The sequence below is a fragment of the Mobula hypostoma genome, chromosome 2 (assembly GCF_963921235.1).
Source record: "Mobula hypostoma chromosome 2, sMobHyp1.1, whole genome shotgun sequence".
NCBI lineage: Eukaryota > Metazoa > Chordata > Chondrichthyes > Myliobatiformes > Myliobatidae > Mobula > Mobula hypostoma.
Genome location: NC_086098.1, coordinates 200,982,498 through 201,008,899, shown reverse-complemented (window position 1 = coordinate 201,008,899; position 26,402 = coordinate 200,982,498). Strand labels below are relative to the sequence as shown.

Here is a 26,402-nt window from a genome sequence, read left to right as displayed (position 1 = left end):
GTTTGGGTCCAGAACCTGGTTAACCTAGATACGGCAAAATTTATATTACAAATAAACAGCTACCCAACCTCACATTGCTGTTTTGATAAGTTCTAAGCTGAAGCATACATTCAGTAGCCACTTTATTAGGTACACCTGTGCACCTACTCATTAATGCAAATATCCAATCAGCCAATCACGTGGCAGCAATTCAATGTATAAAATCATGCAGACATGGCCAAGAGCCTCGATTGCTGTTCAGACCAACCATCAGAATGGGGAAGAAGTGTGATCAAAGACATTGACCATGGTAAGATTGTTGATGTGAGACAGGGATACTGCTGATCTCCTGGGATTTTCACACACAAAAGTCTCTCAAATTTACAGAGACTAGTGTGAAAAACAAAAAAAAAACAAATTCAGTAAGCTGCACCTTTGTGGGTGAAAACACCTTGTAAATGAGGGAGGTCACAGGAGAATGGCCAGACTGGTTCATGCTGACAAGAAAGTGTCAGTAACTAAAATAACCATGTGTTACAGCAGTAGAGTGCGGAGCAGCATCTCTGAACGTACAACATATCGAACCTTATGGGGATACATAAATATACTCAATGGCCACTGAAACAAAGTGGCTAATGAGGATAAACAAGTTCTAAGTTTTATTCTGTGCACTTCAGTATGTCAAAGACAAACATTCAATACAGTAAAATAAAAATTGCTTTCTTTGTACAATTATCAAAAGGAAAACAAACTCAAAAGGTAAACAAGCTCTGCACAAGTATATTTTGATGGCAGTAACTGTTAGGAATGGAATAAGAAATTACAAATGAAACTTGGACTAACTGTAAAGTATATAATTATTGCAGTGCATATAATCAAATATTTGAGTTCAGTTTTAAAGTATAGGCTTTGCTGTAACAATCTCAGGATGTCACTTCCTGGCTTCAGTCTTCCTCTACACAATTAGAAACAAAGGCACATGTTACTGACAATTCAAATGCCAGGTGCAAAGGCAAGTTTTATGAACTCCCTCGTACCAAAGAACAATCTATACTTATATACAACAGCCATGAAATTGAGATCTCACAAATGCTTCATAACCAATTAATTGGTCATCTATTTAGACACAAAAGGTTCAATTTCCAAAAAGCATCATTATACGACAGAACAGAGTTAAGAAATAGTCAATTTTTTATTTCTTTAAATAGTTTTAGTTAAGGAAAAATGCTAACAAGGAAACAGGACTTGTGTTTCTTTTCAGAACACCTTGATCAGCTGCACATGGGACCAGACTAATAGCGAAAATTACTCTTCAAAAAAAAAACAAGCGTTCCAATTGAAGTTTCACAATTGCTTCTTCCACTAAAATTGCTGCACCTAACTTAGTGCCAAGTTCACTGCATCCGGTGCAAACAAGAGCTGGCATTTGATGATCTGCTTTAATCTGCAAGTGGCCTATGGTGTCCATTATATTCATGCTAATTTGTGGTACTGGGACATTCTAAAGCTTTGTAGCTTTTATAATAATGCAGAACATGGGCGTCATTTCCGCAGTTCCCAGAACTGCAGTAAAACCCTACTTGGTTGTTTTGAGACTGCTGGCATATTGAAACTTATACTATTTAGACTCTGCTGACTTAGGCATTGTCACAAGATGAGAGGTGGCCACATCCCTGGGGATACACTAGAACGAGAGGTGGCCTCAGCCAATAGGGTGTTCAAAGTTCTGGTTTAAGAATGCAGAAAAAGGATATGAAAGCTTTTGGCATTTAGTATCTGGTGACAGGAATGTGTAAGACTGACTAACAAAACATGGAAATGGCCCACTGTGTCCATCTAAACTAATCCCAATTGCCAGCATTAGGGCCACATCTTTCTGTCTCTTGCCTAATAAAAGGTGTCTAAATGCCACTTAAATGTAGCAATAGTCATTTCTCTGAGTAGAAAATTCCAGATATCAACCAATCTCTATGTAAAAAGTACTTAACCCCTCAATAACCCTTTATAACCCCTATCTTTCACCTCAGACCTATACCCTCCTGATTTTAATCCCCTACCCATAAGAAAAACATTTTCTATCTTACTTATGCCTCTCGTAATCTTCGATATTTCTATCAGGTCATCTGTCAGTTCCTTCATTTCAGAGAAAACAAAGCCAGCCTCTACAGTTAACATTGTGGTGAACCTCCTCTGCACAACCATGTCCTTCCATATACTGGCAACCAGAAATGCACTTAATACCCCTTTGTGTTACGGACCAGTATTTTGTAAAGTTGCAACATAATTACCCAACTCTTGCATGCTATGTTTCAAACTAGCCATATGCCTTTTTCACCACCCTATCGACCTGCTTGCTAATTTCAAGGAATTACGAACTTGAAAACATAGGTCTTCCTCTTAGCCAATATTGCTCGACACCCTGCCGTTCACTGAAATTGGTCCTACTCCTACTTACCCCTCCAAAATAGAAACATAGAAAATAGGTGCAGGAGGAGGCCATTCGGCCCTCCAAGCCAAATGTGTCAGTCAGGATTAAATTCCATCTAATGATGCTCCACCCAACTTTCCAACTGATCTCTACCTTACCGCAGCCTGACACAATCATCTTCCCTATCAACAACACCGCTGATCTGTGTTATTCGCACATTCGCTTGAGCAGGGATCTGCCATCATGAACAACAGTGGCTTCACTAGCAGTTTCCATGCTTCAACGATAACCACAGGACCATAGTTCAAGCTACGTCATTAACACCCTGGGTCGCAGCATCCGTGTCATACATCGCCCAATCAGAAACACAGTGTGTGAACAATCTCGGAAAGCTGCATCCATCACCTTATGTAGCTGGAGGTCTGGCGACAATATTTCTCATCAAATTGCAGAGAACTATCAAAACCACTTGAAAAGCTATATATTTTGATGTTCACTCCCCTGTAGCCTCGGTCCGTACTAACTCTTTAAACTCACCTTTTTTTTCCTCTTTTTCGAGGTACTCGACAAGGCTGTCCTCTTAGTCCCCTATTATTTGATATTGCATTAGAACCTCTTGCAATTGCCATTCGAGAATCTTCAAATATTACTGGGATAACTCGGGGATTAAAGTCCCATAAATTATCACTCTATGCTGATGATTTACTTTTATATATTTCTAATCCTGAGAAATCCATTCCTGCTGTTTTAGAGTTATTAGCACAATTTGGTTTTTTTTCAGGTTATAAATTAAATCTTAGTAAGAGTGAACTCTTTTCGATTAATAAACATCTTCCCTTATATTATAAATTTCCATTTAAATTGATTGATAACTATTTTTCTTATCTTGGGATTAAAATTACTTGTAAATATAAAGATTTATTTAAGATTAACTTTTTACCATTAATAGACCATATTACTCAACTTTCATCTAAATGGTTTCCTTTATATTTAACTTTGATTGGTCGTATTAATGCAGTTAAGATGTTTTTTTTGCCAAAATTTTTATATGTGTTTCAGGCATTACCAATTTTTGTTCCAAAATCTTTCTTTGATAAAGTTGACTCTAAAATTTCTTCATTTATTTGGCAGGATAAAAATCCGAGACTGGGTAAAATACATTTACAGAAAGCTAAGAGAGATGGAGGTTTAGCATTACCTAACTTTAGATTCTATTATTGGGCAATTAATATTCGACATATGAAATTTTGGTTACTTGACCAGGATATACTATCTATTCCTAAATGGGTAGCATTGCAACTACAATCTGTTCAGGGCTATACACTTGGCTCTATTTTAGGTTCCTCTCTCCCTTTTGATTCGAAACGCCTTAAGCAGGTGTCTAACCCGATAGTTAAATATGCTTTGCGTATTTGGTTTCAATTCAGAAAATTTTTTGATCTTAATCAATTCGGGTTAGCGATTCCTATTTTAGGTAACATATTTTTTCCTCCCTCTTTTACGGATCGCGCTTTTCAAACTTGGAAGACTAAGGGTATTTTACGGTTTTTGGATTTATTTTTAGATGGTTCCCTTATGTCATTTGAACAATTATCTAATAAATATAACTTATCAAGAATACATTTTTTTAGAAATTTCCTAAGTACTATACTTCCTTCCTTTCCAATGCTTCCTCCTACATATATTTTAGATTCGATAATTAACCTTAATCCATGTCAGAAAGGTGCATCGGCTATGATTTATAATATTATGATGAAACTTAGGAAAGCTCCATTTGATAAGATTAGGGTAGATTGGGAACAGGAATTGGGGCTTACCATTTCTGTGGATGATTGGGGGCAGATTTTACAATTAGTTAATACTTCCTCTATTTGTGCTAAACATTCCCTAATCCAATTTAAAGTTGTTCATAGAGCACATATGTCCAAAGATAAGTTAGCGCGTTTTTACTTGCATATTAATCCTTTTTGTGATAGATGTTCGGGGCAGATAGCCTCTTTAACTCATATGTTTTGGTCTTGCCCTACTTTGGAAACTTTTTGGAGAGACATTTTTAATATTATTTCTAAGGTATTAAATATAGATATCTCTCCTCACCCTATTACTGCTATCTTTGGACTACCTAAAATTTCTAGTAATCTTTCCCCTTCAGCCCGTAGAATGATTGCATTTCTTACTTTAATGGCGAAAAGATGTATTTTACAACATTGGAAAGAGCTTAATGCTCCAACTACCTTTTTTTGGTTCTCTCAGACGATATTATGTTTGAATCTGGAGAAAATTAGAAGTAACCTTTATGATTCTTCATTTAAATTTGAACAGACTTGGGGATCTTTTATTCGATATTTTCATTTAATGTAATATATACCCTTCTTGTTTTTTTTCACTGTTTTTAATGGAGGTCGGGATGGAGGACGTGATTTTAAGTTTAACTCTGTTTGGTTTCAAGTTAGCCCATTGCTTTGCTTTGCTTTTAGTTAGTTGCACGGTGGGTTTTTTTTGGGTTTTTTTTTCTTTTTTTCTATTGATATATATATAAAATTTAGTATACTATTATGTTATCTTCGTTTCTTATGTTTAAATTACATTGTTTGTAGTTTTTTTTTGGTATTGATACCTTCTGTAATTTTATTATATTTTAACATTGTATTAATGTTTATATGGCTTACCTTTTTGTATACTTATTCAATAAAAAGATCTAAAAAGAAAGAAAAGATGTTCATTTGTTCATTAAAAAAAGATTCTGCTGGAAATCTGGGCATTTATCATCCATTCCCAACTTCCTGCAAGTGAATAGATGAATTCTTTTTATGACAATCTGGTAGTCTCATGGTTACAATTGAGACCAGCTTTACTTCCAGGTCGATTTAATTAAATTCCCCAAGTGCAGTGGTGGAAGTCAAACTTGTCTCTCTGGAGCAATGGTCCCAAACACTGGCTGCGGGTCCAGTAACCTTAGCAGTAAACTAAAGAAATCTCTGAACCCAGTTTACAGCTGCTAATACACAAAAGGCTGGAAGAACTCAGCAGGCCAGGCAGCGTCTATGGAAAAGAGCACAGTCAACACTGCGGGCGAAAACCCTTTGGCAGGACTGGAGAAAAAAAACCGAGGAGTAGGTTTGAAAAGTGGGGAGAGGGGAACGAGAAACACCAGGTGATAGGTGCAGTTCCACTGTCCGGATAAGGCCACACTTAGGTTGGAGAAACAACACCTTATATTCTGTTTGGGTAGCCTCCAGACTGATGGCATGAACATCGATTTCTCGAATTCCAGTAATGCCCCCCCTTTCACCATTCCCTATCCTTGTCCCTCTCTCATATTATCTCCTTGCCTGCCCATCGCCTCCCTCTGGTGCTCCTCCCCCCAGCTTTTTCCCTTCCTTCCATGGCCTTCTGTCTCGCTGACCAATCAACTTCCTAGCTCTTTGCTTCATCTCTCCCCCTTCAACTTTCACCTATCGCCTGGTGTTTCTGCTCAGATTTCCAGCATCACAAACAAGATTTTCTCTTGTTTGTGATTTGATTACAGCTCCTGATATGCCTATATACTGAGAATTAACATTAACTCAGGTAGTGCTGTGGGTCTCTGGGTTTACACTATAACACCAACCATGAGGTCAGTATTGCATCATTATTAATGAAGTGCAAGTGAGCAAAAAAAGATTTATTTCACAAATGTAAACACTCAACCAAACCAGACACCACTGATATTTCAGGATTATGATTATTTTTATGCATTCCAACAAAGACACTGCACAGCTTTAAAATACAAGCTGAGGCTAACTGAAAAGATATCAATTACCTCTGAATGCCAGTACTGCACATAACAATCTGACAGGCTCCAAGCCGGTTGCAGAGTTCAGAGGATATTGGCAAGACTGCAATTCCAGAAAGATTACTACTCGGGTTTGCCATGGATGTCGAATGCTTGGGACCGATGTACAACTCCATAAGCCGCTGTAGCTCCTCTAATGCATTCAGCGGACGCAGCAACTATGAATTTAAAAAGTTAGTAAATTTTACTTTTTTTAAAAAAAACATGAATGTCACCATAGTTTAATGCTTTCTTCTTCTCAGTTCACCATTGCCATTGCCCTTCCCCAACTAAAGACTAAGTTTAGATGTTGCTGCACAGAAACCTTACAAAATCAAATAAAGTTTAACATGTTGATTTCATAAAACTGAACTATATTTGTACCATCAAACAGAAAAGACATCCAACACAATTGGTCTGTGTTCATATTTATGCTTCACTAAAACCTCCTCCCACCAATCATAACGTACATTCATTCTTTTCCCTTTCCTGTTTGCTCTAAGTAACACTGCTAAGTTGACAATACACAAAATGAGAAATGCAAGCTAAATTTATGTTTTAAGTGACAATTCAATAAAATAAAAAGGAAAGCTATAGACAGATTGCTATATATTGCCACACTAAGAACCCATTTGTTAGAAAACCTGTAGGATTTAAAGAATGGAACATTTTATTTAAAAATGTTAATTAACCAGATTGATGATTTAATAGAGGATATTGAAAACACACTTCATTCAGTTTGTCTACTCTCCCGATGCAACTCACCCTATTTATCTTTACGGCTGTAGCAGAAGAATCAGAAGGCAAATTAGACCTTTCAAGATAGAAAGCCCTGCAGAAAGATTAAAACTTTAGAAGTCCATTTGATCATTCAGTGAAGACACATTTAGAAATACCCCAAGTGTAATTGCAGTACTAAGTTTGCATCAGATCTAAAACTTGACTAGAGACATGAGCATCATTTTTCTTCCTGTTCCTCTCGGGATGTGTTGCTCTTTTGAACATAAAGGATCGTAGTGGCAGTGTTGATTCCTCAAAGTAAAATTAAGCTAACCAATAACTCTGTCCTGGTAAATATTAACACCCACTATAAATCCAACTCTTGCTGCACAATTTTGGCTATTACATAAATTGACTGGTCCAAAATTCACCCACTGAGAATGGAATTCAAACCAAAATTAGGACAGATCCAGCAGCTAAGCCTGCTGCACAACAATAAACTACCTATTAACCAAATACCAATTCTAAGCACTTTGAATATGCTTTTTTTATCTAATTTTAAATAATCTGTTTTTTTATTTTAAAGTGCAAAGTAATCTTAATACAATGTAGATTTTTCAGAAATCTTGATGTACAGAGAATTCATATACACACCAAGCCTGTTCAAAAGATCCTAAATACATTTAAGAATACTTGCACAACAGCTGATCTTCCAGAAGGTAAATTTGTCCTTTTCCCCAAAGCTTACCTGAGTTTTCGGTGATAATATTTAACTTTATCAAGAGATGCTGAATTGATTTGCTGTTGAAGTTCTTCTGCTGTCGTATTTTCTGCATAACATTGACCCTCAAGGGCTAAGGAAAAATATTAGAAAATAAAATTGAAAAGGGAAAAAAAGCCTTGATGTAGCCTACTGTGACTGGCTGGCCATCACACAAAACCACGGATTATGAATAATCAGCTCTCTCAGGAATAAGAAAGAGCATCTATTCAACATACAGCTTCCTAAATAACTTAACTGAATCACATGAATGATTTTATCGGATTTATTTTTCTTTAATTGTAATTAGTTTAATTTGGACTATGCCGCCAAAAAAAGGCATTTTATTACAAAGCACCAGTTTGACCAAAATATATTATGAACTATAATCAGGAAACAGGTCAATTAAATTACAGTGATCTTATATATAAGTTTATATCATAGCTTAAAGCAAATGGCTTATAAGGAAGCACCTACAAGTGCTGTAACTCCTTATGAGTCCAACTACTGCTTAAAGAAAAAAAAAACGCCAATGAAAAACCCCAATAATTTAAAGCATTCCTTAATCTAGGCATTTAGCAGAATTCGGAGTTTGTGAGATTGTTAATACATACTCAAAAGGAAAGTTGAAATATTAACAGGAAAATATAATACCTTGAGTAAATAGTACTGTCTGCAATTTTAAACTTCCACCATTCTGAAACTTGGAAGGCAACTCTGAAAAGTTGTGACTATAGAGGTAAAAAATAACTTTCAAGGCTTGACGGCTTCCATCCACCTGATAAGTAATGTTGTTGTCTGTAAAAATAAAATGAAGACCAACAGTGTAGACATATTTTGACATCATATATCAAAAATTGATTACGTCATGTTTCTATACACAACATAAGGTGGGTGGGATTACTGCTAAGCAACTGTTCAGAAGGAAAATACATGTGAAGAATAATCTGCATTTTAAGTTTCAAATACTTAATAATCACGAACACTTCATGATCATTAAAAACCTCCTCATGTCCACACCCTTCAAAGACTCAGGTATATCTTAAAGGTTTCAGTTCACTTCAACAAAGAACAAGAGAAAGAAAAAAGTATTCTTCAAAGTCCGAGAGAGAAGAAAAGATGAAAACCAATAAGCAGAAGCAGTAAGTCAGAAACTTAATACCAAAAATCTGCTAACTCAAACTGGAGGTTAGCTCAACAGAGATCTCAGATTCAGGAAGACATTTGGTTCAGTTTACCCTTCTCGCAACGCTTGTAAAAAGCTTTCCAAATTAGTCCCACTCCCCTTGGTTCTTTCTCTATAATAGTAATTTTTTCATCTTCAATTACTTATCAAGTATTTTAGAAAGGTATTGGAATCCACCGTCTATTCAAGCAATTATTCCATATAGTTAAGCTCCATTAAATGTTTCTCTTCTCATCTCCTGCTCTTTTGTTAAACACAACTACAGACCGAGAAAATTGGCAACTGGGCTGCAAAATATTTCACACTGGAGACAAGTTCTTACAAGTCTTTTAGTTCATAGAGGCTCCAAATGTAATTGCTAATAAGACAAAGGATTCTTTGGTTGACCTCAAACTGGAGTCCTCTGCATCAATAGTAGCTTCTAGCTGTTAGAATGCAAATGAGATTTTTTCCTTACAATATCTGGAATGGGTCACTGTCCAGAATGTGGGTAAAGAGAGCTGAGAATCAGTGAACTTAGTAGCACAAAATGTGACTATTCAATGCAATGCACAAGTATTAGGTCCATTCAGAGTCACCATACTATCATGAAGCATTCATCTCTCTGGTTAAATTGCAGGCTGAAAACATCAGTCACACAGTGAAGGACTGCATCCAGATATAGGAAAAACCGCAGGGATTTTCACAAAAACAATATGCTTGAGGATATTACAAAAATGCATACAGAGTTTAAAATCAATTGTGTTTGCTTTAATAGAAGCATTTGACCTGAAGATGTGCATTAATTTTAAAGCAGGATCAATTAACATTATATATTGTGAATATCAAAAGTTAATAGATGGCCAGGTGAGAGAACAGAAGAAATAAACATGTATTCTAGATACCAGATTTCATTGAACCAGACAATTTTGTTGGTGAGTTAGAGAGGCCTTTATTTAAATGAGGATACTCAAAGGATAAGTGGGGAGTATCTCTTGTAAGTGGATATTATCAAGTCTTTTAAATCCCTTAAAAAGGTGACCTGCTTTAAATAGTGTTGCTCCTCTTATTTGAAACTTCCAGCGCAACACAGTCGAAGAACAAACAGCAAATTAGAATGTACAATAATATGAAAGATGTGCCATACAGATATAAATGGAAAAATTACGGCTTTAAAGCTTTAAGAAACTTCCCTTTATTTACTGAAATTATATCTTTTACAGTTAGACTATAACCAAACCACTCCCAGTGCTTTTTTTTTAAACTTCTGGAAGCACTGGAGTTATATTTCGCATAGTACAAATAAGGCTTTGGCATGACAATACAAACCATGTATTTGTATAATTTACAAGTGTAGGTCAAAGCTGAGCTATCACATTGTTGTAACACGTAAAAGATGGCTTCTACAGGTCTGGAAAAATTTAAATCTCTTTCATTACACAGCAAAAAAAAAAGCCAATGAACTCACCTTGCTTAAGGCTCAAGCAATATACCAACAAGCGCAATATTTCCTGTACAGATCAGCCAACAAGTTTGTTTCTTGATGACAAGCTCAAACTTCCAAAAGTTGAAAATCTCCAAAAAATCTAATTTTTCTTCAGAAAAGTACACAGAAGCATAAAATATCTGGGATTCCTCACAATAAACAATGCTGGAGGCACCTAATTAGTGCCTCACCTCATGATGCTGTTGGATTAAGGAACCATCTTGGCCGATCCATTCATCAACTATAAGAATGCATCTCAATAGTCTCTAACACTCCACTTTCCCCTTTCCCCTACCCTAACATACTCACACAACTGTATTTATAGAACTTTCTTAATCCCAACTATTCTACATCAATTTTCCTGTGCTCCCTCAGTTAAAATTAAGTACTCTCAACTGAGATACTGAAGTTTAGCTATAATTGTGTTTCTCCCTCCCCTGGATTAAGTATTTCTCAACCTAAACAAAGTGAGTTTGAACACATTTGATAAGCATTGGCAGAAGCACCTAACCTTCTACAGCACACTACTGCTAAACTATTTGATGCTTATGGTAAACAGCTGATTAAAAAAGATAAACAGTCAGCAATAAAAAGTTCTCATAACCAACACCTCCCCATAACTGCCACCACAATACTTCACTTTCCTTTGAAAATGTTTAGTAAAATCACCATAATCTTTATCTGAAGTAGCAAATGTATGAAATGCTTACTTGCTACTGGGTATTCCTGCTCCAGATGTCTAAAATGGAAAGTCACATTGTCCAAATCAGATAGAGCAACCTTGGTGTCTTCTAACATGATGCGTTCTTTCTTCTGTGCAGAATAAAAATGGCAATAATTAGTTTACAGAATCCAAACACCAGATGCAAAAAAAAAATCCCAATTATTCAAGTGACTCGTATACCCATCAACCAATTACTTCAACCCCTATTAGTACTCTACATGAACTTATTTTAACATAACTCAGATAAAACATTTATTGTTTATAGAGGATACAAAGAAAAAAGGATAACTGGATGATTCGTAAGATTACTTTCAGGTTGCTTTAGTCTTGAATGAGCAAAGGGTCACAAAGTGGATGGGAGTGAAAGATCTATGTATTCTCATCTTACTTTCAACCTTGCTTGCCTATCAATCACATCTGTAAGTGTGGCTTTCAAACCTGTTGTAGCTTGATGTTTACAATTTGCCCATCAGGAAATTCTTTGAAACCCAACAGTCTTACAACACTTCAAGAAAACAGAGCCAACAGAGATTGCGTTAAGTCAAGTATGCCCGTAGCAGTGTTTCAGGGGTATTGGTTGAATGCTCTAAATAAAAGCCAAAAAAAAGCTTATATACCAAAGTAGGAATGAGAAATTCCCCTTTTCACTAAAGTTAAGGTTGCTAACAAGAATAAGTGAAATTTTATCACTGAAGTGAAAGAAAACAGGAATTTCACCCATCACACATCTAAAGACAAAGTGGAACTGAAAATTCAAATTCTTATTTGAAATGCCAACTTGAATAATTAAAGGTTTCACTAATATGTTTTCAATTTCTGTTCTAAAAAAATGCAAGCCACAAAATCAATGAAACTTTTTATGGACCATGATTTTCATGTTGTATAACAATGTGTACAGAGAATGGTGGTCTGTAATCTTTCAGTTACTTACCACAATGGGAGAGAGCAAAGATTGAAAGTTGAGAAGGACACCAGTAACAGCTATCTGCTCAAGCCACTTCTTACTGGCCTCTTTACCCTCCTCTTCATATTCTCCATTGTTGTTATATCGATGATTCAATGCAGCCAATAGCTGTTCAGAAAAGCTACAGATGGCTGCTACAAGACTTTGACAAAAGAGGACATCCCGTCGCAACTGCAAATCCAGGTCTGTAGTGAATCAGGGATTGGAATGGAATAAGGAATTGTAGTCTAAATTAGTGCAGACAGTTTTCCAGTAATTAATTTTGAAGTGTTACTATTAAGCTTTTCTTGGCTCCAAAGAATCTAACATAACCTAAACTGAAATTATTCATTAGCAGACGGACAAACAAACTCAACTGTGTACTACGTAACCAAGGGACAACTGCCCCATAGAGCTCCACAAATTGCTCTTGAAGCTATGAATATTTGAAGAAGTGCAGAAAGCTCGAGTCAGGTGAATGAATGGCTAGCAGGATGGTTGAAGGACATTTGTTTATAACAAGGCTTGGAAACGTTTCAAAATGTACACTATATACAGTTTTTGCCACAAAAATGTTTGGAACTAGACTAAGTAAATAAACTCCTGAATCGCTGCCTTGCTAAATCATAACAAGCACACTCTTTTCATACTTAGTAAGAAAGTGGAGAATTCTAAATAGTTGAGAAGTATAATGCAATCTCACCTTGACCAAAGAAATAAGTAAAACTAAAGCATACTCTAAATTACCCAAATAAACTCTTATGAATTGTAAATGAAAGATTTATACAAGGACACACTTTCTGAGTGCCAAGTTGTGAAAGAATGTTTTGTGACAGAACTAGGGGTATATGCTAGTATAATGATTATGGTGTATTCAAGGTCAGGGCAAACTGATGCAGGGAGAAATGTACCAGAATTTGTGGATGGCATAAAGTCATCAACAATAAATTATTCTTAAAGCCAACATAAATTGCAATTCCTTTGACTACTATATAATTGATGAAGGATGCCTAATCTGATATAATACACAGAATTTAAACTGAATAAGGTAACTATGCCACCTCAGAAAAAGATACCATACTTAACTTAAACTAGAAAACTAATAGGTATCGACCAAAAAGGTTTTACTTAATAACTAAATTGGCAGTTCAGCTAAAGTACATGACAACTTGCAAATATTGTTGAAATTTGGTAATGTGACATTAGAACAAAATACAATGAAATTTTATTAACTTGAAAATAGTTCCTTTCAGAGCACTCCTCTAAAAGACAATGCCTTATATTCGAGTTACATTGTTTTTCTTTGATTTACAATGAACTATTATTTTAAAATGACAATAACGTAATTAGCAACTTATTGTACATCGAGCACCATCAAGTGAACATTATCACATCGGACTAGTCTATATTCTAACATTAAGGCCCAGGGCTCTCTTAAAAACAATCCTTGCTGCAGAAGGCGATTAAATCAAAAATGATTTAAGTAAAGCAAAATCTTATATGCTGGTTCTGACCTTTCACCTGCACCAAATGTTCATCTGTTATAACATAATTGCTGAATATAACATTTCTTACCTGTGCAGTGGAGTAGAGCTAAAAGTAATTGATTCTTTCCATCTGTGGAAAGAATTATATGAAAATTATTGAAATGCCAATACCTAGATATTTTGAAAATTACTCTTTATTGCAAAGTCCATTCAGCAATATTAAAACATTTGTTTTTAATGGTGTCTATCATGGTGTGGAAAGATTAAACATAATGATCAAGTCAAAGCACATTAAAAGATACCAAGAAAATTGTTGCAGCAGTATGTGGAAAGACATTAAATGGGTTAAAATAGGCAAGGGTAAATGCTACTGGGGAAGAGGGGAAGGCTGAAAAAGCAAAAGAAAACAACGTAGACAGGAGAAGTTGGGGTGGGTCAGAGAGGTAATAATAAGGCAAAAAGACAGGGGATGGAATGATTAGGGCAAGTGAGATTTGCTTCACTTTCAGGCTGTATTGAAAACTTGATGTCACAGAGCAAATATTAGACCATAACATATAGGAGCAGAATTAGGCCATTAATCCTTGAGTCTACTCTGCCATTCAATCATGGCTGATCCTTTTTACCCCTCTTCAGACCCACTCCCCGGCCTTCTCCCCATAACCTTTGGTGCCGTGGCCAATCAAAAACCTATCAATCTCTACCTTAAATACATCTAACAACCTGGCCTCCACAGCTATCTGTGGTAACAAATTCCACAAATTCACCACACTCTGGCTAAAGAGATTTCTCCGCATCTCTGTTCTAAATGGACGCCCCTCTATCCTGAGGCTGTGCCCTCTTGTCCTAGACTCCCCCACAATGGGGAATACCCTTTCCACATCTACTAAGTATAGGACTTCCAACATTTGAAATGGTTCAATGAGATCCTTCCCTCATCCTTCTAAATTCCAGTGAGTACAGACTCAGAGAAATCAAATGTTCCTCATATGATAACCCTTTCATTCCCAGAATCACCCTTGTGAACCTTCTCTGAACTCTCTTCAATGCCCGCAGATCTTTTCTTAGATGAGGAGTCCAAAAATGTTCACAATACTCAGGGTGAGGCCTCACCAGTACCTTATGAAGCCTCAGCATCACATCCCTGTTCTTGTATTCTAGACCTCTTGAAATGAATGCGAACATTGCATTTGCCTTCCTCACCACTGACTCAACTTGCAAGTTAACGTTTAGGGTGGTTCTGCACAGGGACTCCCAAGTCCCTTTGCACCTCAGATATTTGGATTTTCTCCCTGTTTAGAAAATTTATTTCTACTGCCAAAGTGCACTTCATTTACCATTTTCTTGCCCATTCTCCTAATTCTAAGTCCTCATCATCTGTTACCTTCCTGTCCAACAGCAGAGTTAGCGTACACGCTGAGCTAAAATTTTTAAAACATAAATTTATCCTGCCAGCTAAACCAACCTATTTACAGTATAAACTTCCACACAGCTGCAAGAAATCTTGAGCCCTCTGTTAAACCCAGGCACACGCCCACTACATAAATGCAGATGACTAGTTACTCGGTATGAGTATTTTAAAGCATATAGATCCCAAAGAGAAGCAATCTCCTGTCTCAGTGAATGAATGCAGAAGAACAATGAAATTTACTATCTATAGAATATGGTAATGAAATATATTTTTGTGTTAGAAGTTATCTTTCAACTGGGGAAGTAAAAGACAATGTGACTCAAGGGTGTGTGGGTGGAATAGAAGCTATGATCATGTTCAATGATGCACTATGGCTCACTCGAGTTTCTTTTTTCCCCCTTGCTATTATTTCAGTGACGTTAGCTGCAAGCAGAGTTACTTGGGAATGGATATTCACTTGTCTATCAATTGTCACAGTTGTTACAAATGAATTTTTTAAATGTTAATGAAATAATAATGGAAGTTAGTAACCTAACAAATAATTGGACAATATTTTTGCTCTTCACTGGCTCATAAGGAATGCAAGAATACACAATATAGAAACAGATCACTTTATTTTTTAGTGGGAAGAGCATGAAAGATATTGATTCTCAAGGGAGCTGGAGGTGCTTGTACACCAATCACTGAACATTAACAGCAGGCAATTAGAAAGACAAAAGGAATGTTGGTAATTATTGTGAGAGAATTTTTACACAAGAATAGAGATAACTTGCTCTGATTATATAGGGGCCTAGTGAGACTGTATCTGAATTAGTGAACACAGGTCTGATTTCCCAACCAAGGGACAGGCCTACTTCCAATAGTGGAGCTTCAGAAAATGATAACTTGATGGACTTCAGGGAAAGGAAATTTCACATAAAAGGAGAAATTCAGTAGATTGTATTTATACTCCTTCAGGTTTAGGAATATGAGTAGTGACTTCATTGAAATGTACAAAGTTCTTGAGCTTTGTCAAGGAAGCTGTATGGATGATGTCACTCCTGCATGGAGTGCCTTAAAACCAGGAGCAGGAATCTCAATCTCAGGGGCCAGATTTTCAGAACAGATGGAAAAAAATCTTGCTCTGCGAACAATAAATCCCAGAAAATTCCCAGATAAGAGAGCTGAGAAAGCTCATTCGCTAAGAAAACTCAAGATGGAAATCAATAGATTTTCAGCTGTTAAGGAAATGATGTGTCAGATGACTGGTGCAGGGAAGTGACAGCTAAAAGGAAGAGCAGACTTGATGGGCCAAATGGCCTAATTCTGCTCCCACATTTGATGGTCTTATAGTCTAAAACCTTATTGAAAGGCAAATGATACAAGGGAAGGGGCAAATGGAGTATTCTTCCCTTCAATTCCTGTGATTGTATTAAGGGCTTCAACTTAACTCAGTTTTAGAATATCACCCCTGCTCCTCCCAATAGTAGAATCCCAAATGATCAAGAAGTCAATGGTCCTGTATTAAAAACTATGAGTAAGTCAACCAAATCTTTGGTTAGGCCACACTTGGAGTAGTGTGTGGAATTCTGGTCACCCCATCACAGAAAAATGCGGAGATTTTGGAAAGGATTCAGAAGAGGTTTACTTGGATTCTGCCTGCATTACAGGGTATGGGTTATGAAGTTGGACAAAGTTCAGTTGTTTTCTCTGAGCACCAGAGGCTGAGGGGAAGCCTGACAGAAGTTTATAAAATTATGACAGCATAAAAGGGTTAAGGGTAAACTGTCATCATTTTTGTCCCAGGGAGACTTGCTAATGACCAGAAGATATGCAATTATGGTGAGGGAGTAATGTTTAAGGGAGATGAATGAGGTGACTTCTTTTATATATTTTTTTTACGTAGACAGAGTAAGTGATTGGAAAGGGCCTGCCACAAGTAGTGGTTATATCATATAATACTGGCATTTAAAAAGCTTCCAGGTATTCACATGAATATGCAGAGAATGTGGAGATACGGATTATGTACAGGCAGAAGAGACCAAGCTTTTTTAGGCATTATTTTCAGCATAAACACCATGGGTTGAAGGGCTTATTCCTGTGCCGTAGTATTCCATGTTATTTGTAAATCCTGCTTGCTGAATATTAAGAAATGTTATTTAAAATATAAAATGTACAAGACAGTAAAGAACCAAGAATACAAGCATTTCTATGAGAAATTATTTCAATTTGGTTTTGACTCATGTCAGATTCTACACCTAGACAACCCATGATGAATGCACATTCAGGTTTTTTGACCTAGCTATAACAAATAAGGTAAAGGTATTTAAAAATTATTTTAATTTACTTAATTAAGAACTATTCATTAAATTTGTTATCAACAGATTCTGGAGGGCAACTGCTAGAATAACTGGACCTGTAATTAATAGAAAATACATCACTAACCTTCCACATACTCCTGTACATTGTCCACCAACGCATTGATTGAACAAGGCAAGTTCCACGGGTCTTCCTGCACATTGGTCTGAATAATACTGCGACATTTTATATTCCGGTCAACTTTCTGCTGAAATTCTGAAAGATTCAAGAAGTCCGTGACCTACATGTCTGCAATAACTTTCATGATCTGTTTAAGTCCAAACATTTATCTCTACATCAGTGATGCTGCCTATGAAATGGAAAATGGAAAATGGAAAATGGATTGTTGTAAAAATTCATCTTGCTTGCCATCAGGAAAAAACCTGGTCTATATTTCAGATTGCTTACCCATTGAGTAGTGCTTTCCTTTCCCCAAATTAGTAATTGCCCATACTTACACAAGAACATTACAAATGAATGTAGATTTGTTTTACATTGAGTAAACAATTTAGAAACAAAATTTAAACAATATTTCAAGAGATCGGCCCTAAAGATTTTATTATACATAAGACAATTTTTTAAAATATTTGAACACCAATTTGCAATAGCAGTGCAAAAAGTGCTTCGAAGGCATCCAACAGATCGAACAGTTCAAGCTAGAAGGTAGAAATAATAAGTCATAATTTGAATGCTTAGTGCTACCTTGTACATTGTATTCTGTATTAATGCCATTTGTCTCTTCAAATGCCTTGACCATAACTGATCCTTTGAGAAGTGCATCAATTGAATCCACCTAGAAGAATTCAAATATTTAAAAGGGTTACAATTTGCTAACAAAACTTAATTTGGATTCTTTATTTCACAAGTGTTTGTGAATCATAATGAAAGACTCTGGTGAGAAAATGATTTATAAAAAGGAAGAGAATGTTAGAGTGGGTAAACACAGCAGCAAGATTTAAAGTGCTAACTAATAGGATGAGGAGCAAGCATTTTTCTGGAAAATAATGTTTCTCTCTTCACAAAGCCATCAAAGATAGATATCTCCTTTAGCAATATCACTAAATAGCTCTTTCTTCTAAGTTAATGTACTGATTAAAGTGAAAGCTAAAAGATTAAAAAATTTGAACATTAACACAAAGCTCTTGTTTAAATCCATGCACATTTTGCTTTCTTCACCAACGACAGCAAACAATACACTATTAGCAAAGGTTTGGAAACAGTTAAAACAAGATCACTTTAATAATGTTCTAGTACTTGCAGAACTCAGTGTATCCGTTAATGATCAGAGCAAAGCAAACTATTCAAACACATCACAAAATAATAATAATTACTCTTCTCCATTCCTTACTTAATGCTTCCTGCAAGTGTATTTAGTTCATTCAAAATGTCAAATGTAGTTGCCAAAAGGACAACTTTTGTCTAATATTCCTTCTGATCAGTTAATGTAAAATAGAGCTCATATCAATTGAGAAGCAAATGACCATTACGGTTATCTATACACCACCCCACATTTTCATCTATGGCAGAGTTCCCGAACTTTTTTATGCCATGGACCAATACCATTAAGCAAGGGGTCTTTGGACCCAGGTTATGAAGATAGCAAAATATGATTTAATTTAAAAATGTGGTCTTATCCTAAGTTTTAAATTTAACACTAGGCTAGGGTGTTTGCCAGCACTTTGAATGTTAAGGTCTGTGAGTATTCACTTACAGAAATGTACAGAAATGGAACTCTATGCTACTGACTTGTGGAATGTCATCAACTAGTGATGGCATGATAAAAAAAACCCACAAGAACCCAAATCTTTTGACTTCAGGCTAGTACATGAAGTAATCCTATAGTGTTGTAAACACATTTTGGTTGCAGGAAATACAATTATGAAATTATAAATTTTTGGTAACGGTGCAATTTCACTGTTAATTGGAATTATTCTGAATTAGATAGTTTCACAGTAGTTTTTCTATTGCCAGATTTTCTAATTCTGATGGTAATATGCCCAACTATAAAATCGAAATTTTATGTTGCTTTTGAATTTCAAAATGGAAACAACATTTCCAATTCAGACACAAAAAGAAATGCAGACAAGCAAAGAGCCTCAAAGATGAAAACTTGATATGCGGGGCATTATTGGGCACGATTCGTACATTAATGCTTAAGGTATCAGTACCTGATTGAAGAGGTGCTCGAGACAGCCATGCAATTTGTCCTGTTTATCAAGAGGAATTCTCATGTCACAAGGCAGTTCATCTCCTTTTTAAAATAAGAACAAAAAATCAGTTTGCTAAAAATACAAGAAGATGAAGGTCCAACATTCTTGCATCTGATCAATCTTCAAATCATATACTGGAAGGTGATTAAAATACACCCAAGTTGTCAATTTCATAAACGCATGCAGTTTTGCTATTGATACACACAGTGTGGGCTGTGAGGAGGGTGCAGCAAGGCTTCAGGGGAAAAAATAGATAAGTTAAATGAATGAAGGATATTGCAGATGGAAAAATATGAAATTATCCAATTTGATACCAAAATAAAAAGGCAGAATGTTATTAAACGGTGAGAGATTACAAGCTATTAATGTCCAGGAGAACACGTGTCCCTGCACAAAAAGCATTTAGAGTTAACACGCAGAGGTAACAAGGAATTAAAGAGGCAAATTGTATGGTGTCCTTCTTTTTGCAAGAATAGAACCTCCTTACTGTAAATAGATATGGCCCTGATGGTGTCCACATAAGGAATATGTACAGGTTAGATCTGCTAACTTGTGACATAAAGGGTGCAGCAAAGGGTCACCACATCGATTCCTGATACGTTGAAGTTTGTCATACAAGTAAAGATTGAGCAGGCTTGCCCTATTCTTAAGCTTAAAGGAACAAATGGTAATGTCAAAAAAGCATGCATGGCAGAAATAGCTTTCATGATTAAGGAAAAAATTGGCTAATATCAAAATCTATGCAGGAAAATGTAGATGATGTTAGCTGTGGAATACATCCTCGTAGTTCTACATTTTTTTAAATCAGAATCCAGAAGTTTCAGTTCAAACAATTACATAATTAAGACAGGATGGACTGAACTTAACAACATGTGCCGATGTTAATATTAATTACAAGATCAAATATTGGCTGATTTCTTATCCTGAACACATTTCACTATTGTACTGACCTGAGATTTGTGATCAAAGCCAAACCGTACAATAAGTTAGTTAAATTTTGGGCAATCTAAAAAAAAGTTTAAACAGTTTCATAGTATCATACTTAAGGAAAATGTCACCTGATCCCATTTCATCACTTCCTAGATAAGAGCTCCTGCTGCGGTCACTGGCATAGGAAAGTACCGAGTCTCTGTTGCTGTTGCACTCACTGCAAAAGACCAAAAAGAAACCACGTGGGACTTCCTGTAATAAAATCCTTCACCATATTTCCACTTATGCACTTCCCATTCATAAAGTAGTCTGCAACTCAAAGGCCAGTACCCAATCAGATATTATGAATGAACTTTTGCTGAAACTTCATAAAATTCTGGCAATTTATCAAGCTTCTACTATTTTTTTTGCTTAAAGTCAAAACATTTTCAAAACATAAAAGGTTACTTACACGCACAGAAAGTTGTATAACTCTAATTGGTAACCAATAGCTTACACATCCTAGTCGTACTTGTTTAAATAGCAGAATTACTAGGAAAGGAAATAATTTACATATTTCCACTTCAACAGTATCCTACCCCAAAGCACATCTTGCCCTCCCCCTCCTCTCCACTTTCTACAGAGATCAATCTCCATGTGATACCCTTGTCCACCCGGCCCTCCTCACTGATCTCCCTCCTGGCACTTATTCCCTACAAGCAAGACAGGTGCCACAACTCCTGCCACCTTCAACAGGATCCTACTACCAAACATATCTTTTCCTTCCCCAAACCCCCACCCCCCCACTTTCCAATTCCTGCAGGGATCTCTCCCTCTATGATTCCCTTGTCTATAGGTCTCTCCCCACTAATCTCCCTCTTGACACTTATCTCTGCAAGTGACACCTGCCTATTCACCTCCACCCTCACCTCTGTTCAGGGCCCCAAACGTACTTTACCTGCAAATCTGTCGGGGCTGTCTATTGTATCTGGTGCCCTCAAGAGGCCTCAACTACATTGTGAGACCTAATGCGAATTGGGGGACTGCTTTGTTGAGAACCTCCACTCCATCTGCCAAAAGCAGAATTTCCTGATGGACAACTATTTTAATTCCTATCCCCATTCCAAAATATCAGTCCATGGCCTCCTTTTTTGCCATGATGAGGCCACTCTCAGGGTGGAGGAAAAAGTTAAAAAGTCTGTCACGAGCCTTGTGGCCCATCAGGCCGGTGCTTATAGCCGGTTTCCCAGGGTGGAGGAGCAACACCTTATATTCCATCTTGGTAGCCTCCAACCTGATAGCACTAATGTTGATTTCTCCTTCCGGTAATTTTCCCCCCTTTCCTTCCATCTTCTTCTTTCCCTCCATCTTCTTCTTTCCCCACTTTGGCCACTCACCGCTTCTCCTCACCTAACTTTTATCTCCCCCAATGCCCCTCCTTCGCTTTCTCCAATAATCCACTCTTCTCCCCTATCAGATTCCTTCTTCTCCAGATCTTTGCCTTTCCTGCCCACCTGGCTTCACCTATCACCTTCGAGCTATCCTCCACCCCTCCCCCCAATTTTTAATTCTGCTATCTTCCCCTTTCCTTTCCAGTCCAGAAGAAGGGTCTCAGCCTAAAATGTCAACTGTTCATTCATTTCCATAGTTTCTGCCTGACCTGCTGAGTTCATCCAACATTTTGTGTGTGTTGCTGAAGGTAAAGTTAGATAATGTCTGCCCCAAGTGAAAAACAACAAGCAAAGTACAAAGAATGAACAGAAACTGAAATATTCTGTATTCCACATGGAACCATTATTCTTTTGGGATTTCAAGCAGCTCAAATTTTATTTAGTGCACTAATACTAAATTGATAAAAAATAGCTGAAGACAAAAAAAAAATAAGCTCAGGTGAAGTCTGATTATAGCCAACATTCACGAAATGCAAACTTGAAAATCAAACTGAACAACTTTTGAAAACTAAACTATGAGACAACTGAGATTTTACAATGAAACACTGACTCAATCCAGCATGGAAGCACAAAACAACAGTAGTGGAATATCTACATAAGATTCCAGTACTTTGTTTACTTTGCAACTGAGAAGGAACAATTGTTTTGTAACTGAATTTATTAATTTTTAAAATATATTTTCAGATTTTTTTTTCCTTTTGACTGTTAAAAAACATAAAAACCTTTGACAAAGGTCTACTTATAAAAACAACTTTAGTATTTGTTAAAAAGTTAGAAACATTCATCTGGCAGCAATCCTGAAAAGGCATTTCCTTTTACCTGTAGGTGAAGGCCATTGTGCCAACATCTTTCTACCACCACATTATGCATTGTAAAATCCCATCACTGTGCAGATCCTCATTTCAGAGAATCAAAACTGCAAGTTGTATGGATTGGTTTGTATAAATCCAAAATTAGTGACAAGAATAAGCAGCATTTTCTAGGCGACTGTTGTGTACTTTGCTGTCATGCCAGCTGTACATACCCAATGACTTTCTACAGGATTTCACATTTGAAAGAGATTTCTTTTCAATATAATACTCTCTACAGGGGTCTGGGAATCAGACACATGATAGTATTTCATATCTTTGTTTGATATAGGAATACAGGGTAGTCAGTAGTCCACATTATACAGCTACAAGTAACCCAATAGAAAACAGCATTGTTTAGTCAGATCGGCTGAAGAGTGCCTCTCATAAATAGCACAACCAGAATTTCTATTCATAATTTGGAACTGGGTGCTTGTAGCAAGAGAAGCTTTCTGTAATGTCAAAAACTTCCTTGGAAATTCTCAATGAATTTTGGTGAAACAAATAGATTTACTGTGAGTGCAATCTCCTTTACAAAAGAGGCACAAATCAAATTGCATTATTTAGCAGCTCGGAAACCATTTATGAAAACCACTATCAACCTTCTGATCTCTTAAATGAGCCAACACGGATTTTTAAGTCCACATACTTAAAAGAAAAATTCCAAGAATGCTTAATGATCCTTGTTATGGAATTGAAAAATTGTTTCAGAATAGTTTTGTAGCCAAAATTTAAAAATCTGGTGGAAATGGCTCAGAATTTTATTTTAACAAATGATTTTAAATGACACCTGAACAAACAATTTTTCTTCCCCACCTCTTCACCTGCAAGACTCCAACATGAAAAGGAGAGAAAAAAAATTTCAATGTTTGGAACTGAACTCGTGAGAAAATTGTTCAGAGACCAGTGGAAAAAAGTGTTTAAAACAGCTGGTATTTCAAACCTACACCAACCATGAACAAGTTACAAGAAGCAAATCTGTTTCAAATCAGTGCACAATGAAGCAATTGATTTGTTCAGCTTAAGCGTCCGCATTTTGAAAAGAAGAAAACACACTTATAACTACTATTTAATGCTTCATTTTTAAGTTCTTATAGACCACATAAAAAGCAGATTATAAAATTCTTGGATTAATTTTATGGATTTTGTTTGAAAACTGGCAGATGACATTGTTCACTTGCATCCTGTACACAATTCAATTTATAGAAACAAAATAAATATTTCCACTACTTAAATTCTGAATACTTCCAGAAAAGATGCACACATTCTAGCAGTAATTGAATGCAGCACAGCTACTTAAACCTATTAATGCTAATTTAAGTCAAGAGAAGATAATTAGCCATTAGTCATTGGAAGGGAAAGGAAGGGTCAGAATAAATCTCAGTTATAACAGTTCCTATTTTAACTGTGATGTTTAATTTCGTCTTTTTCCAGAAGGAATGAAAAAAATCAAAGAAATGTAAGATAGGCCAGGAAGGCCATTGTATCACTCAAAACTACAGCACAGAGGCTGGATTACTGGACAAGTAAGCGATAGCTTTGTACAAAGGATAAAGAATACCCATCATAAAAAAAAGGGGGAATATAAATCCATGAAATTACTTTTTTTTTTAATCTGGAAAAGAAAGGAAAAGCTGGAAATAGAATTAACGTTTCAAGTCAAAGAAGGCCTTGGCCTTCTGGTGAAGGATCTGTGACATGAAACATTGATTTTGTTATCTTTCTACAGAAGCTGAGTGCTTCAAACAATTTCTATACTCAGTTAACTGGAATTAAAAAGATCGTCTGAAAGTTTCACCATCTCTAAAACTGTCAGTACAACCCCACCTGTTTAATGAATGTCCTTCAAAGGATTAAATGTATCATCCTCATTCAGTATAGCCTACAACATGACTTCTCACCCACAGCACTATGCGCTTTGAAATGGTCCAGAAAACCATCCAATTTATGATGGGACTTCTCCTAGTCTCTTGAGTAAGACCTGAGTATTTCTTGACATCAACTCATCAGCCAATCGGTTGTGAGTAAGGCAAGGAGTACAACAGAAAACAAATCAATTTGTTCAGAAGGCTTTTATTTAAACAGCAGTGGGAAAAGAAAATGCAGCAACTTCTTACAAAAAAACATTTGGTTAATTTCTTCAGAAAAGTGAGGTGGGGGATAGGTGTATAAAGTAACTACAGCTATGTGGTCACCTAAATTGTTTCATAGTCATCTGTTTTGTACTCAATACGTGCATCCATAAAAATACGAAATTCTGCACTAATTCAGTGAATACTCCTGAGGAAGAGGTGGGCACATTAAAAAATACATGTGCTGAGATGTCAGAGCAGTTAACAGAGACAAACATTTTTAAAAAAATGCTTTTTGCCGCAGCAAACCGACAAAAGCAAACCAAGGCTGGTTGAATTCATCTTATTCTGCTGGAATAAAAGCATCAGATATTGCTGAAGCAAATGTGTATTGGTGACTATAGCCAACACAGCCTAGTTCAAAAGTCAAAACTTAATTGGTGGTTAGGCTTGAAATGCATTGCCTTGTTACAGAATGTAGCATTCTTTGAGTAATTTGCTCTGATGCACATTTTTCATTATTCAATGAATGTTTTTAAAATCCAAATATTCAACTTGCCTAATCATCCTGTTTAATTACTTGCGCTAATCAAATATCAACCCACAATTTACATCTACACATAAATTCACAAAGTAACCAAGGATTTTGACTTCATCATACTTTCAATCCTTCTTGTGAGAAACCAATCATTTATTGGATAGCTTCTTAGAATACCGGCAAGGCAGTGTGTAGGGAATTAAAGATCTGAAAGGGCCAAATGAATAGGTTTGGAAGTCATTTTCAGACCGGAGCAAAAGGCTATACACCATTACTGTCTCTAGGATTTCTACATGGAGTGCTGATGTCAAGTCCACCACAAGACCCATCAGGGTAATGAAAAACGCAATTAACTAAAAAAAATCAAATAGACTTTCAACCAGAAGGGTGCAACAAGTGAGCAGGTAAATAGAATTAATGGAAGTGACATCTGTGAGAGAAGAAAACTGGAGCAAACTTAACAATTATTCAGTGTCGAACATTCTATGAGAAAACAACACAAAGTAATACTTGTATTATGTTAACCTTCAAGATCCATAAAGTGCTTGGTTGCTGGTGACCCAATGAGAGAATTAAAACCATACCTATAGGAATCCCTGTAACTTGTTGTATCATGTCCAGAATCATCCTGCTCCTCTTCCTTTACCACAAAGCAGACTCTCTTTGTTCCACAATGTTCAGCTTTATCAATATCATTTTCTTCCATTGACTGAGGAAGTGTAAGCTCCATCGAGTTGTGCTCTGAAGCCTCAGAAGGAGCAGGTTCAGTTATTGAGGACAGCAGACTGCAGACACAATAGGAGCAATGTTAGTTTCTGATATTTTTGTGGCTGGAAAAAATTTTCTCTTTTTTTCAAACAAACCACCTGGAAATAATCACTTGTACTTCAAATGGAGTAGGTACCACATCTTGTATTTGCTGAACACATAACTCAATTTAGAGGTGAAAACTGCAATTCAATCCAAGCAGACTGATTCAATTTATAGTTAGGCCATATTGCAGAAAATGTCCAAAGGTTACTAATTCTAGGTCATGGGTGGCTGTCATGGAAACAGTACTTCATAGCCCGTCAAATGAAACAGCTGAGAAAACAAAGAGTTTGAATCTCTTTGGGTGCTT

General features: G+C 36.3%; 1 protein-coding gene across 2 annotated transcripts in view; it reads right to left on the bottom strand.

The window, feature by feature from the left end:
- The window catches only part of prex1 (phosphatidylinositol-3,4,5-trisphosphate-dependent Rac exchange factor 1), a 209,860-nt gene that overhangs the window by 7,573 nt on the left and 175,885 nt on the right, over positions 1 to 26,402 (bottom strand). For both annotated transcript variants that reach the window (XM_063041400.1, XM_063041401.1), the window contains exons 26-37: positions 25,867 to 26,067; positions 20,523 to 20,611; positions 19,423 to 19,505; positions 17,957 to 18,047; positions 17,342 to 17,470; positions 13,595 to 13,636; positions 12,008 to 12,225; positions 11,063 to 11,165; positions 8,356 to 8,499; positions 7,690 to 7,795; positions 6,987 to 7,053; positions 6,210 to 6,400 (exon numbers count right to left, since the gene is read on the bottom strand). In XM_063041400.1, coding sequence (XP_062897470.1) covers positions 6,210 to 6,400; positions 6,987 to 7,053; positions 7,690 to 7,795; positions 8,356 to 8,499; positions 11,063 to 11,165; positions 12,008 to 12,225; positions 13,595 to 13,636; positions 17,342 to 17,470; positions 17,957 to 18,047; positions 19,423 to 19,505; positions 20,523 to 20,611; positions 25,867 to 26,067 — 1,464 coding nt within the window. The remainder of the gene's footprint in view (positions 1 to 6,209; positions 6,401 to 6,986; positions 7,054 to 7,689; positions 7,796 to 8,355; positions 8,500 to 11,062; positions 11,166 to 12,007; positions 12,226 to 13,594; positions 13,637 to 17,341; positions 17,471 to 17,956; positions 18,048 to 19,422; positions 19,506 to 20,522; positions 20,612 to 25,866; positions 26,068 to 26,402) is intronic.